Below are 15,908 nucleotides of genomic sequence, written 5' to 3'. Positions count from 1 at the left end.
ATAATAGTAATAATAATCTTTATTGTCACAAGTAGGCTTACATTAACAGTGCAATGAAGTTACTGTGAAAAGCTTCTAGTCACCACACTCTGGTGCCTTTTCAGGTACACTGAGGGAGAACTCAGAATGTCCAAATTACCTAACAGCATGTCTTTCGAGACTTGTGGGAGGAAACCTGAGCACCCGGAGGAAACCCATGCTGGTGCTCTATTCTTCGAACTCACGATGAGCTTCATTTGAACAGTATAGCTGGTCGAGGGCAGCGAGGTCAGAGTGAGAGTGGATCAGAGTTCAAAATTGATAGGCAGCCAGTAGCTCGTTGGGGGTCACACTTGTGGACTGAACTGAGGTGTTCAGCAAAGATGTCACTCAAAGGTCAGCACGGTGGCACAGTGGTTAGCACTGCTGTTTCACGGCGCTGAGGTCCCAGGTTTGAATCCCGGTGTTGGGTCACTGTCCCTCAACTGGAAAAATAAATTGGGCACTCTAAATTTTTTAATTTTTTATAAATTAATTTAGAATACCTAATTATTATTTTTTTCCAATTAAGGGGCAATTTAGTTTGCCCAATCCACCTAACCTCCACATCTTTGGGTTGTGGGGGTGAAACCCACGCAAACATGGGGAGAATGTGCAAACTCCACACGGATAGTGACCCAGAGCCGGGATTCGAACCCGGGTCCTCAGCACTAACCACGGCGTCACATGCCGCCTTCTAAATTTATTTTTAAAAAGACGTCACTCTATCTGTGTTTGGGCTCCCCAGTGTAGAGGAGATTGCACGTTGAAGCAACAAATACAATATTCTAGATTGAAAAAAGTAATCTGGAATGAGTATTTTGGGGCTTTGGATAGTGAAGAGGTCAAAGGGGGACGTTTTGCACCCCTTCAATCCCCCCCCCCCCCCCCACTCCCCTGCCCTTGCATGGATAGGGGCATAGGCTGCTGCCGGTGATTGAGGAGTGGACCAGGGAGCGGCAGAAGGAATGGCTCCTTCGGCATATTGGAAGGGGATTGAGGGGAACGTGTGTTTGGTGGTGGCATAATGCGGAAATGGCAGAGGAGGATCCTTTGAATACGGAAGCTGGTGGGGTGCAAAGCGAGGACAAGGGAACCCTACCGTGGTTCAGGGAGGAAGGGGAAGGGGAAGGGATGAGAGCAGAGGTGTGGGAAATGTGACAGATACAATCGATGGCTCTGTCAACCAAAGTGAGCAGGGAGAGATAATCCTCAATTGTGGAAAAAATACATCAGGAGCACTGGCATTGGCTTTTCCACTGAATCTCTTCTGTACGTCCCGCTATCAGACATCTCTCCTTTAGTCCTGTCCTCACTTGTTTCTCCTTGCATTGCCTGTATTCTTGTTTGAAGCCTGTTGCACAGTCTCGCTTGTGCATATGGGACATCGCCCAGTTCTGAGCGACCTGAAAAGCAAAGCTTCCATCTCCCTCACTCAACAGATGCTGCCCAACCTGCTGAGTGTTTCCCGCATTGTTTGGTTTTATCCCCCATTGGGTACTGTTAGAACCAGGATATTCCACCCAGTCTATACAGAAAGAAACATGTTCCTGAGGCCCCCAGTCAACATTGTAGGAGAACATCATTACTTATCAATCCTGCCCCACCCCTCGAAAGGTAACAACTCTCACTGGGCAATGGGGTTTTGGTGTCATTGAGGAGTGTACCAGAGACTCACAGAGGGAATGGTCCCAGGTTTAGGATGTTGAATGGAGAGGACTGGTGAAGATGGGCTACACCGGACTTGATTCTCCAGATCCTCTCTCAAGTTCGGGATAGGCGGCAACCATTCAACCATTAGTGATTGGGAACCAGACTCAACCCGGTCATTGCAAACCCACAACCTCCATTGTCTCAACAGATAAAAGTGAAAGTGAAAGTGAAAATTGCTTATTGTCACAAGTAGGCTTCAAATGACGGTACTGTGAAAAGCCCCTAGTCGCCACATTCCAGCGCCTGTTCGGGGAGGCTGGTACAGGAATTGAACCATGCTGCTGGCCTGCCTTGGTCTGCTTTCAAAGCCAGCTCTCTAACCCTGTGCTAAACCAGCCCCTAGTTACAGGCGCATGGGAAGACCACCAGCTTCAGGTTCCCTCCAAGTCACTCACCATCCAAAATTGGAAATATATCGCTGTCCTTTCATCTCCACAGGGTCACAATTCTAGAACTCCCATTTCAGAGGGCTTGGGAGCACCTTGAGCACACCAAATGCAAGGGGTCCCAAGAGGCGGCTAACCACCACCTTCCCAAGGGCATCTGGGGAAAGGGTCAATAAATTGTGGTCTCATTCGAAACTGAGAAGGAACGGGAAAACAAACTCTCCAACGGGGCTCAGTTCAGTATGAAGGCACAGTAAACTCCTGCTGGCTCGGAGATACCTCACAGTCAAGTGGCAGAGATCTATCTACAAACTCAGCACTGAGCAGGGAGCTGCACAAAACAGCCTCCTACGAAAGGGCTGAAAGAGTAAACAGGGATTGTTTCCGCATGGCCGGAGGGAGAGTAAACAGACGATACGGATTGAAGAAGCAGAGGGGGAGGACGGGAGTTTTTTTTTCCTCACAGCGAGTTGTTCCGATCGGGAAGCACTGGCTGAGATGATGGCAGGGGTAGGTTTAAAAATAACTTCCCAAAGCAATTGGACAATACCTGGAATACATGGCAGTAAATACCAGCAGTAGTTTATTGAAAGCTCTGGAATTTCCTCCCTGAACCTCGCCGCCCTCTCCTTCCTCTTTTGAAAATCTCCTTAAAACCTACATCTTCTGGCCTGGCCTTTGGCTGTCTCCCCTCGCATCTCCTTTCAGCGCCACACCTGTTTCCATTTGAGGCAAAGCGCCTCATCCCTACGTTAAGGGTGCCAAACGAATGCACGGTTTTGTCGCTGGAGAGCCTACCTTTGGTCCTGCTGATCCAGGGATACCTTGGAATCCGTGTTCACCTTTCAGTCCTCTGGGACCCTGGAAGAGTGGGAAGAATACAGTCAAAATGTTAAAATTAGGACCACAAGACTGAGGTATTGAACTACTGCGAGTGAGAATCGTTTCTGTGAGCCGCGTCCTCATTTGATTACTCATATCACACCCTTTGAAGAGGAGTGGTTGATGAAAATAATGGTGTCACATCACCACTACATTACTCGATTAGATTTCAGCTGATAAATTGTCCAGCAGCAACCCTCTGACCTCTGAGCGCGAAGGTTGAGAGTTCAAATTTCGCACCCCTCACTCCCCACAGGCTTAAGCCACAAAATGCAAACCAATAATACACTGAGGTGCTGAGGGAGTGGCTGCACAGCCAGAGCTGTGGATTTCTGGATGAGATGTTAAGCTCCTGAAGGCCTGTCCTCTCAGATGGATGTAAAGATCCCACGGCAATATTGTGAAGCAGCAGAGGGGAGCACTCCCTGCTCCTCTCAACCATCGTCGCAAAAAACACTGACCATGATCGCATTGCTGATTGTGGGATCTTACGGTGCGCTACCCAAATTACAACAGTGAGCGTATGTTTAAAAAACAATATTCCTCTCAACAAGGAGGGGCAAATTCACTCCAAGCTCCTTCTCCCCTTCGCCCCCTACTGGTGGAGATGCAGAATCGTCACAGTGCAGAAAGAGGCCATTTGGCCCATCGTGAGCAGCAGGTCTGGAAGAAGGGCACCAATCTGCTCCATTGGCCGACCAACAACAATCAATTTGAATGCCTTTTGATGACTCGAGAATGCATGGTCTTAATTCAGCGTGGGTTTGGCCAATATTCCACTCCTGTACGGTGTGGATGTTGCAACAACATAGTAAAAAAAAAACGTAAACCATGGAGGGGTGGCATGGTGGCGCAGTGGTTGGCACTGTCTGTGTGGAGTTTGCACATTGTCCTTGTGACTGCAGGGGTCTCACCCCCACAACCCAAAGGTGTACGTGGTAGGTGGATTGGCCACTAAATTGTCCCTTAATTGGGACAAACATTTTTTAAAACCATGCAACCCCTTAAACCGGTTTCACGGGCATATTCTACGCAGCTTTTTTTATAAAAATTTGTTGTGGCATGTGGCTGGGCCAGCATTTATTGTCCCTTCCTGAGGGATTTTAAGAGTTAACCACCATGCTGTGGATCTGGAGTCACATGAAGGCCAGACCAGGCAGATTTCTTTCCCCAAGGACATTAGTGAACTAGATGGGTTTTTCTGACAATCAAGGTCATCTGTGTCAGGTGGCTTTTAATTCCAGATTTTTATTGAATTCAAGTTTCACCGTCCGCTATGGTGGGATTCGAACCCAGGTCCCTGGAGCTTTACCCTGGTTCTCTGGATTACTAGCCCAGAGATAATACCACTACGCCATTGCCTCCCCTATTGCTTGTCAAAACAATCTGGTAATCTCTATCATTGTTCAGTGTGTGCCCAAGATTGGTGATGTGAAGAGATGAGAAAAAAATGGGATTGTTCAGACCAATCTTTTTTTCTCACCAATATGCCTTTCAATCAGCACAACCATACTCAATAAAAACGTGACTAGCCTTTTCTTACCGGCAATCCAGCTTGGCCAGGAACTCCCCTTGCACCCTGAAAGGGAGAAAGAAATGTGTTACATTATGAATCAAAATGCAAAAGCACACACTGCTGCAACTCTGTCAAGTCCCCTTCAACAGCAGCCCCCAAACGTACAAACATCTAGAAGGACAAGGGTAGCAGATACATGGGAACACCCTCACCTAGAAGTTCCCCTCCAAGTCACACACATCCCGACTTGGAAATATATCGGCCATTCCTGCACTGTCGCTGGGTCAGAATCCTGGAACTCCCTCCCTAACAGCACTGTGGGTGTTCCACCACATGGACTGCAGCGGCTCAAGAAGGCAGCTCACCACCACCACCTTGTCAAGGCAATTAGGGATGGGCAATAAATGGTGGTCTAACCAGCAATGCCCACATCACAAGAAGAAATGTGATAAAACAATATAAGGCCCCCTAAAACAGAGTTTGTACATTGGTGAGTGTTTTTCTATAGATTTATCCACTGACGGTGAGTGTGAAACATACTTGAAGAATCTGATTTTTGTTTTCCACAGCCCATCAATTTTGTACGCCTCCTCGTAGGTTAAGGAATGTTACCTACCTCTGCACCAGGGACAAATGTCAAGCCATCGACCGCCTGAGGAAAGAGAATGGTTAATAATTATATCACATTAAATATTAATTTCAATTTTGATTTGAATATAGTGAAAGGATTTCCCTGTTTTGTGCTGACAAGGGACATCAATATGTACCTCAGGGGAGTGCTCAACTCACAGTTTCCCACTCCCACGTAAAGTCGGCTCTTGACACCTCTCCCTGTCTCTCTCCGTAGTGCCGTCCCCAGTGTTTCCCTCACCCACAGAGTACTGAATTCGCCATTCCCCTGTCACCAAGTGTATCTGAAGGCTTGAAAACCAGCACAGAGATACAGGGATAAATTTCACCCTTCCCTCCCTTCTCCTTTCCCCCATCACCAGTGTCCCCTCCCCACTTCCCTCCACCATCCCTGCCCCCTTCCCATCCCCTCCTGACCCTCCTCCTCTAATCCCTCTTCCTCCACTCCCCTCCTCAACCCTTTCTTTCTCCCACCACCCTCGTTCTATCTCCCTGCTCCCTTTCTCCTATCCCCCCCATCCTCCTATCTATCCTCGCAGCCCTTTTCCCTGAGGTGGGATGTGTTGGAAATGCCCACGTACAAGTGGCAGGTATCCAATATATTAAATGGCTATTTAGAGGGGCTGGCCAAGGTGTGGTGACAAGGCTTGCTGCCCGAAGGTGTCCTGGTCGCAGACTGGGTAGCCAGCACTCCGGGTAGGCCCTGAGGCCTTCCCCCTCCACAATGGCTACCCGGCTACTGAAGACAAATTTTGAAATTGAAGTTTAAGCTGGGGGAGTGCTCTTCCCATACCAGCCTCCCCGAACAGGCGCCGGAATGTGGCGACTAGGGGTTTTTCACAGTAACTTCATTTGAAGCCTACTTGTGACAATAAGCGATTTCATTTTTCATTTGAAGATGGAGATGCCCCCTCTCTCTGTGCCTTACCCAAGCTGCAGCTTTTTCCTTGCCGATTGGTCACCTTATTGGCCCTCCAGCTTCGAGAGACTTCCCACCATCCTTTATTGGAAGGCGAGACTGTCCTCTGGTCACTAATTGGCTGATTGAGGGAAAGTCATCTGTAGGGTGACTGTGTGCTGAATTTTGTGGAGGTGAAGGGGGGGGGGGGCTCTTCGCTACCGTCTGGAGAGCCAGTGAGAGCCATGATTCACCTCTTTTTGGAAATTCCTGCCACATCCTGTTCCATGACACAGGCCAGTATCGTCCACCCCCCAAGTTAACCCCTCTGAAATCAGTTCTGGATTTAGACCACACTCAAATCAGGAATAGGGTGCAGGGTAGGCCATTTAGGACTGAGATGGGGAGAAACCTCTTCACTCAAGAGTGTGGTGAACCTGTGAAATTCTCTACCACAGGAGGCTGTGTAGACCAAGCAGGAAAGTGGAGCTGAGACCACAAACAGAGAATCCATGATCTAATTGGGTGGGAGAGCAGACCTGAAGGGCCGAATGGTCTACATGCTTCTAACTTCTAGATTACTAGACCACCTCCTAACCTTCTATACTTAAGAAAGTCCAAGCCTCATCTCTGCAGCCTCCTAATTTAACCCTTTCCGTCCTAATGTCATTCTACATTGCGTTGCTCCAAGGTCACCATATACATTCTGAGGTATGGTGCTGGAACAGAGCTTCTGATGCTTTCCAATCAAACCTTTACAGATCTGTAGCACAAATTCCAACCCTTTGCATTTCAACTTCAGGTTTTGCAAAGCGACTCTCGGGAAACCTCTGAGCGAGTACACCTGAAGCAGCCTTGGGCTGGTCGTAGAGTCATAGATGTTTACAGCATTAAACAGGCCCTTCGGCCCAGCTTGTTCAAGCCGCCCAGTTTCTATCACTAAGCTAGTCCCACTTACCCGCATTTGGCCCATATTCCTCTGTACCCACCCTGCCCATGTAACTGTCTAACTATTTCTTAAAGGAACAAATTGGACCCGCCTCTACCACTGCCTCTGGCAGCTTGTTCCAGATGCTCACCACCCTCTGTGTGAAAAGATTTCCCCTCTGGTCTCTTTTGTATCTCTCCCCTCTCACCTTAAACCTATGCCCTCTAGTTCTAGACTTCTCTACCATTGGGAAAAGATGTTGACTATCTACCTTAACCTTCCTCTTCATTATTTTATAGACCTCTATAAGATCACCCCTAAGCCTCCTACACTCCAGGGAAAAAAGTCCCAGTCCATCCAGCCTCTCCTTATAACTCAGACCATCAAGTCTTGGTAGCATCCTCGTAAATCTCTTCTGCACTCTTTCTAGTTGAGGTACCCGCAATAATGATGCTTAGAGATTAAACTGTAAAGAAGGCTTTATTAGGCTAATAACTATGCTACAGATTTGGACGAGAGCTGACTGCTATACAGACCATGAGGCAGGCCTTTATGTATGGCTCCCAGATGGGCGGAGCCAGAGGCGGAGTCCCCAGGGTTCCAAGCCTGGTCTTAAAGTGGACATCACCTTACATGATGATAAGGCAGTAACCGTTCATCACATTCACCCCGTTTAAAAAGGAGTCCGGCGGGGGTGAAGTGCCATCATAGGTCCATCCGTCTCGGCGGCTGGATCGTCCTCCTCGATCTCCTCAGTTCGGGCGGTGGTGCGGCGGGCACGGACGTCCCGGTTGAGGGCACATCCGGGAGCACAGCGGTCGGAGCTTCGGTCCGGGTCGGGGCAGAGGAACTAGGCAGGGCCGGGGGTAGCGGAGCCGGCGCCGGCGGGGTGTGTAAAGGGGGGGCGCATGGTAGGAACTCACCAACGGGTGGTAGGGCCGGAAGGGGGTGTGTTGTAGGGGGCGACGGGTCCTGCAGGGGAGCGGCGCGGGAAGGGGCGTCTGTGGTGGAGGATCCAGCGGGCGCCAGATCCCAGAGGGAAACCGTATCTTGCCTGCCGTCGGAGTACTCCACGTAGGCGTAACTGGGGTTGGCGTGGAGCAGTCGGACCTTTTCAACTAGGGGGTCCGTTTTATGGCTCCTCGCGTGCCTCCGGAGAAGAACAGGTCCCGGAGCCGTCAGCCAAGGTGGAAGCGAGACCCCGGAGGTAGACTTCCTGGGGAAGAGAAACAATCGCTCATGAGGGGTCTCATTTGTGGCCGTGCAGAGGAGTGACCTAATGGAGTGTAGGGCATCGGGTAGGACCTCCTGCCAGCGGGTGGTTGGGAGATTTCTCGACCGCAGGGCCAGAAGGACAGCCTTCCACACGGTCGCGTTCTCCCTCTCCACCTGCCCGTTTCCCCGTGGGTTATAGCTGGTCGTTCTGCTCGAGGCGATGCCTTTGTTGAGCAGATACTGACGCAGTTCATCGCTCATGAACGATGTACCCCGGTCGCTGTGGATATAAGCAGGGAAACCGAACTGGGTGAAGATGCTGTGCAGTGCCTTAATCACCGTGGCTGAGGTCATGTCGGTGCAGGGAATGGCGAATGGGAAACGGGAGAACTCATCGATCACGGTGAGGAAATAGGCATAACGGTTGGTGGACGGGAGGGGCCCCTTGAAGTCCACGCTCAGTCGCTCAAAGGGGCCCGAGGCCTTCACGAGCCGAACCTTGTCTGGCCGATAGAAGTGCGGTTTGCACTCCGCACAGACCTGGCAGGCCCTGACCATGGCCTTGACCTCCTTGGTTGAGTAAGGTAGGTTGCGGGACTTGATGAAATGGACGAACCGGGTAACCCCCGGGTGGCAGAGGTCATTGTGGATGGCTTGCAGGCGGTCCTCCTGCGCGTTGGCGCATGTGCCGCGGGACAGGGCATCTGGGGGCTCGTTGAGCTCCCCTGGACGATACTTCATATCGTACGTGTAGGTGGAGAGTTCGATCCTCCACCTCAAAATTTTATCGTTTTTTATTTTGCCCCGTTGCGTGTTATCGAACATATGGGCGACCGACCGTTGGTCGGTGACGAGGGTAAACCTCCTACCGGCGAGGTAGTGTCTCCAGCACCGCACAGCCTCCACAATGGCTTGTGCCTCCTTTTCGACTGCAGAGTGTCGAATCTCGGAGGCGGTGAGGGTTCGGGAGAAGAACGCTACTGGTCTGCCTCCTTGATTGAGGGTAGCAGCCAGGCGATGTCTGATGCATCGCTCTCTACCTGGAAAGGGATGGTTTCGTCCACCGCGTGCATGGCGGCCTTGATGATGTCGGCCTTGATGCGGTTGAAGGCCAATTGAGCCTCAGCCGAGAGGGGAAAAGTGGTGGTCTTTAGGAGTGGGCGGGCTTTGTCCGCATACTTGGGGACCCACTGGGCGTAATAGGAGAAAAGCACCGTTTGAGGGCCTTGAGGCTGCGGGGGAGAGGGAGTTCCTTAAGGGGGCGCATGCGGTCGGGATCGGGACCTAGGACCCCGTCTTCCACGACATAGCCGAGGATGGCCAGCCGGGTGGTGTGGAAAACGCATTTGCCCTCGTTATCGGTCAGGTTAGGGGCTCGGGCGGTCTGGAGGAACTTTGAGGTGAGCGTCATGGTCCTGCTGATCATGGCCGCAGATGGTGACATTGTCCAAGTACGGGTATGTAGCCCGCAAACCGTACTGGTCCACCATTTGGTCCATCGCCCTTTGAAAGACGGAGACCCCATTTGTGACACCAAAGGGGACCCTGAGGAAGTGGAAGAGCCGGCCGGCTGCTTCGAAGGCAGTATAGAGGCGGTCTTTTGGTCGGATGGGGAGCTGGTGGTAGGCAGATTTGAGGTCGACCGTGGAAAAGACTCGGTATTGGGCGATCCAATTTACCATTTCCGCGATGCGAGGAAGGGGGTACGCATCAAGCTGCGTGAATCGGTTTATGGTCTGGCTATAATCCACGACCATCCGTTTCTTCTCCCCGGACCGGACTACCACCACTTGCGCTCTCCAAGGGCTGTTGCTAGCCTCGATGACCCCCTCTCCCAGTAAACGCTGGACCTCTGACTTGATAAAAGCCATATCTTGGGCACTGTAGCGCCGGCTCCTGGTGGCGACGGGCTTACAGTCGGGAGTGAGGTTAGCGAATAGCAAGGGGGGTGCGACTTTCAGTGTCGCAAGGCAGCACACCGTGAGGGGGGCAAGGGTCCGCCGAACTTCAGTGTCAGGCTTCGGTGGCTGCACTGGAAATCCAGTCCGAGCAGCAGGGGGGCACAGAGGTGAGGGAGGATATAAAATTTGAAACGGGTGTATTTGGCACCCTGTATCGAGAGATCCGCAATACAGTACCCCGTGATTTGTACCGAGTGGGACCCAGATGCGAGGGCTATGGTTTGGGATGTGGGATGGGTGCGTAGGGAGCAGCGCCTTACCGTTTCAGGGTGGATAAAGCTCTCCGTGCTCCCGGAGTCGAAGAGGCATGCAGTGTCGTGCCCGTTGACCTGGACCTGCATCATGGAGTTCTGCAGGTGTTTTGGCCGAGTTTGATCGAGGGTGATCGCACCCAGTCGCGGGTAGTCGGAGTCATAAAATGGCCGCTGCCGTTGGTCGCACGTGTCGGGTCGAGAAGATGGCCGCCGACCAGATGGCCGCTCCCATGATTCGCACGAGGCTGATGACGCGTCAGAAGAGGACGTGTCGGGTCGGTGCGCAGCAGCATTGCGAGGCCTGCGGGCCTGAGAGCCTGATTTTCGGGCCGGCTGTTCTTTGTTTTTCTGGCCCCTGGGTCTGGCCAGGCAGACCCTCGCAAAGTGCCCTTTCTTCCCGCAGTCGCTGCAGATCACGGAGCGGGCTGGGCAGCGTGGGCGTGGGCCCTGCCCGCAGAAGTAGCAAGGTGTGCCCCCATGGTGAGCGGGTCGCCGCATGGCGCAGGCCTGTAATACGGGCGAGTCTGAGGAGCCCCCCGGGGGGGGCTGGCAGAGTCCGCGGGGTACGTACCCAAGTTATGTCGGGCCACCTCCAGCGAGGAGGCGAGCGTTAGCGTCTCCTGGAGGTCTTTTGCCCCGTTTTCGAGCAGTCGCTGCCGGATGTAGGTTGAGCGGATGCCGGACACGAAAGAATCTCTGATGTGCAGGTTCATATGGACTTCCCCTGTCACATCCTGATGGTCACAGTCCCTGGCCAGCGTGGTGAGTTTCTCAACAAACTCGTCGAGCGATTCCCCCGAGCGCTGCCGGAAGGTAGAGAGCAGATGCCGGGCGTGCACCTCATTGACGGGTTTGACAAACCGCTTGCGGAGCAACTCAATCGCTTCCTCATAAATCGTCGCCTTTTCGAGCGTGGCGGAGATTCTGTGACTCACCCGGGCGTGGAGTAGACGCAGCTTGCGTGGCCCCAGGATGGGAGTCTCTGCGGAGTCCAGGTAGGCCTCGAAGCACCGCAGCCAGTATTTAAAAATTTCCTTTGCCTCCAGCGTTCGTGCTTCCAGATTGAGCTTCTCTGGTTTTAGGCCTGCGTCCATCCTGAATCTAGTTTAGCCTAATAAATTGAGGTACCCTCAATAATGATGCTTAGAGATTAAACTGTAAAGAAGGCTTTATTAGGCTAATAACTATGCTACAGGTTTGGACGAGAGCTGACTGCTATACAGACCATGAGGCAGGCCTTTATGTATGGCTCCCAGATGGGCGGAGCCAGAGGCGGAGTCCCCAGGGTTCCAATCCTGGTCTTAAAGGGGACATCACCTTACATGATGATAAGGCAGTAACCGTTCATCACACTAGTTTAACAATATCCTTCCTATAATAAGGTGACCAGAGCTGAACCCAGTATTCCATGTGAGGTCTTACCAATGTCTTGTACAACTTCAACAATACGTCCCAACTCCTGTATTCAATATTCTGACCAATAAAACCTAGCATGCTGAATGCTTTCTTCATTAACCTGTCCACCTGCGACTCCACCTTCAAGGAGCTATGGACCTGTACCCCTAGATCTCTTTGTTCTGTAACTTTCCCCAACTCCCTACCATTAACTGAATAGCTCCTGCCCTGATTTGATCTACCAAAATGCATCACCTCACATTTATCCAAATTAAACTCCATCTGACATTCATCGGCCCACTGGTCAAGATCCCGTTGCAATCTTAGATAATCTTCTTCACTATCCACTATGCCACCAATTTTCATGTCATCTGCAAACTTACTAACCATGCCTCCTACATTATCATCCGAATCATTACTATATATAACAAATAACAGCGGACCCAGCACCGATCCCGGAGGCACACAGGAGTTCACAGGCCTCCAGTTTGAAAAACAACCCTCCACAACCACCCTTTGGCCTCGGTCACCAAGCCAATTTTGTATCCAATTGGCTACCTCACCCTGGATTCCGTGAGATTTAACCTTTTGCAACAACCTACCATGCGGTACTTTGTCAAAGACCTTGTCCGTGTAAATAACGTCGACTGCACTGCCCTCATCTCCTTCTTTGTTACCCCGTCAAAAAACTCAATCAAATTTGAGACATGTCTTTCCCCTTACAAAGCTATGCTGACTTTCCCTAATTAGCCCTTGCCTGTCTAAATGCCTGTAGATCCTGTCCCTCAGAATACCTTCCAACAATTTACCCACTACAGAAGTAAGGCTCACCGATCTGTAGTTCCCAGGCTTACCCCTACAGCCCATCTTAAACAAGGGCTCAACATTTGCTACCCTCCAATCTTCAGGCACCTCTCTTGTGGCTGTTGATGATTCAAATATCTCAGCTAGGGGGGCTGGCAATTTCCTCCCTAGCCTCCCACAACATCCTGGGATACATTTCATCAGGTCCTGGGAATTTATCTATCTTGATGTACTTTAATACCTCCAGCACCTCCTTCTCTGTAATATGTACACTCCTCAAGACATCACTCTTTATTTCCCCAATTTCCCTAACATTCTTTCCTTTCTTAACAGTAAATACTGACAAGAAATATTCATCCCATCTCTTGTGAATTGACACATAGATGACCTTGTTTATACTTAAGAGGCCCTACCCTCTCCCTAGTCACCCTTTTAGTATCTGTAAAAGTTATTTGGATTTTCCTTTGCCTTGTCTGCCAAGACAATCTCATGTCCCCTTCTTGCCCTCCTGATTTCTCTCTTAACTCTATTCTGGCAAGCCCTATACTCTTCAAGGGATCCACTTGATCCCAGCTGTCTATGCATGTCATGGACTGGATTCTCCGCCCCACCGCGTTCACCCCGCCGGTGGGATACTCCATAACGCCGGCTAGTCAATGGGGTTTCCCATTGTGGGGCAGCCTCAGGCCGTTGGGAAACCCCCGGGCTGCCTGCAAAATGGAGCATCCCACCGGTGGAGAATCCAGCCCCATATGCCTCCTTCTTCCTTTTGACCATGGCCTCAATGTCCCGAGTCATCCAGGGTTCCCTTCTTCTACCAGCCTTACCCTTCACTCTAAGAGGAATGTGCTCACTCTGAACCCTAGTTATCACCTTTTTGAAAGACTCCCACTTATCAGCTGTCCCCTTGTCTGCAAATAGGCACCCCCCAATCAACTTTTGAAAGTTCCCGCCTATTATCCTCAAAATTGGCCTTGCCCCAATTTAGAATTTTAACTTTTGGGCCAGAATTATCATTCTCCATAGTTATCTTAAAACTAATGGAATTATGGTCACTGGTCCCAAAGTGATCCCTCACTAACATTTCCGTTGCCTGCCCTTCCTTAGTCCCCACGAGGAAGCCATGTTTTGCCCCCTTTCTAGTCGGGCCATCCACATATTGAATGAGGAATTCTTCCTGAATACACTCGACAAATCTCTCTCCATCCAAACCCCTCGAGCTATGGCTGTCCCAGTTAATGTTGGGAAAGTTAAAGTCCCCAATTAATACCACCCTATTTTTCTGGCAGCTATCTGTAATCTCTTTACATATTTGCTCCTCAATATCCCACTGACCATTTGGGGGCCTATAGTACAGTCCTATCAATGTGATCTCACTCTTCTTATTTTTCAGTTCTACCCATATAGACTCAGTGGGCGAAACCTTGGATATATCCTCTCACTGTACTGCCATGATACTGTTCCTAATCAAAATCACAACTCCCCCTCCTCCCCCATCTCCTGGTCTATCTTTCCTGTAGCATCTGTATCCCGGAACATTGAGTTACCAGTCCTGCCCCTCCTTTAGCCATGTTTCAGTAATAGCTATAATATCCCAGTCCCATGTATCTATCCATGCCCCGAGTTCATCTGCCTTGCCCATTAGGCCTCTTGCATTGGTGATAACAGAAAGGGAAGAGCTTACACTGTCTGCACCGTAGGTGAATCCAGGCGGGCCAGGTGGACCTGGCAATCCAACAGCATCTCGACCTGGCTCACCCTGAAAAAGGAAAGCAGCCAGAAACAAAATTCAGAATTCATCACTTCTTCTCGCGACCGATAGAGACAATGAGCAACTCTTCACAAAATAATCAGGAGACAGCACCAAGAGAGAAGAATATTCTTTCTCGTCGGTATGGCTTTGGGCTGACATGATGAGGGACTAAAGGCAGGGAATGTCCCACCTCCTCCAATCCTGGCAGCCAGTCAAAGGTACTCAAATTGGGGTCAACCAACATGACCAAAATAAAGGCCAGAGCGGTATTGATGTCCAACGACTAAATGCCGTTCTGTCTGGTTATCCTGAGCGAGACACGTTGGTTTGCCAAGCCTTCATGATTGTCTCAGACTCTCCAGAAATTAAAGGTTTATCGCTTGGACACTACTGCAAGCGAACCCCAAGAGAAAACCTGTACGGGCAGGAATACATTTCTTAGATTTTTCTTTGAATGTTTTCTTTATTAGCTTCCTCGAAATAGCTGTTTGGATTGGGTGAGGTGTATGAGATGGGAGGTCCAGAGATGGATCCAACCAGAGCTGCCCCTCTAACAATCTGGAGAACGTCACTTAGCACATCAACTCATTCTCTTCACTTTTGTGTAAAGGACTTCTGAAACCAAGTGATGGGACATTAGTCCATTGCTCCTGTACTGGAAATGGGAAATGCCATGAAGGAGTTCTGCTTGCGGAGGGTGAACGGTTTATCTGTCAAGTATCAGGGTTGAAACGGCCACACACCCAATGATGGGAAGGTGCACTGGGAGCTTAACTATCAGGTCAGGATAAGTACAGCTCAGGCTGACACCTGAGAACCAGGCCCTCCCAAGGGATTTTGATAAGACTACACAGTGAGAAACTAGCTGTTTCCAACTAACAGAAGGGTCAATAACTCATATTTAAGGTGACTGACAAAAGAACAAGTGCTAGAGGTGGAAGCAGATTTATTAACTTTCCAAAGGTAATTACATACGAGCTCAAAGAGAGGGGAAGGGTCAAATCATTGGGTTATGGCAGCAAGAGCATGGTTGTGGGGCTAATTGGTTAGCTCTTTCATAGAGCCAGCACATGCATGATGGACCGATTGGCCTCCTTCCATGCTGTAAAGGCCTCACCTGCGGTGTATAATTTAATCGCTTCTTGATAATGCAATGTGTGGTTCCAGATTGAGGGACAGCTTCAAGCAGGATACTTGCCCACGACAGGACGTCACACACCCAAACAGCAACTATATCTCAGAGAGGTGCTGGAAACAGATTCACCTTCCCAACCCAGCCACCAGTGATTCAGAGCAGGGATAATCTGGATTTATCCCGAATAAAGCAGCAAGGCTAATACCCCCATGTCGCTCACCAGATTCATGGGATATCCAGATGGCACTGGGATAAAAGTGTCAAATCTTTGTACATGCAACAAGTTTATCGTGAGGAACAATCATTGGGGTTGTTCCTCGTCATGCACAACAAACATGCCGACATTTTTCACATGGCGGCCTAGAAATTTGCACCTTTTATTGCCATTAGTCTGATTTATAATTAAATTTGAACAAATGA

General features: G+C 50.2%; 1 protein-coding gene across 1 annotated transcript in view; it reads right to left on the bottom strand.

Annotated features, from left to right (window-relative positions):
* Nucleotides 1-15,908, bottom strand: part of LOC140394656 (collagen alpha-1(XVIII) chain-like) — a 227,864-nt gene that overhangs the window by 63,085 nt on the left and 148,871 nt on the right. The window contains 4 exon segments of the mRNA XM_072481940.1: nt 2,916-2,978; nt 4,543-4,578; nt 5,132-5,167; nt 14,285-14,359. Coding sequence (XP_072338041.1) covers nt 2,916-2,978; nt 4,543-4,578; nt 5,132-5,167; nt 14,285-14,359 — 210 coding nt within the window.

The sequence above is a fragment of the Scyliorhinus torazame genome, chromosome 2 (assembly GCF_047496885.1).
Source record: "Scyliorhinus torazame isolate Kashiwa2021f chromosome 2, sScyTor2.1, whole genome shotgun sequence".
Taxonomy (NCBI): domain Eukaryota; kingdom Metazoa; phylum Chordata; class Chondrichthyes; order Carcharhiniformes; family Scyliorhinidae; genus Scyliorhinus; species Scyliorhinus torazame.
Note: the sequence above shows the minus strand (reverse complement) of the source record. Positions and strands in the feature narration are given on the sequence as shown.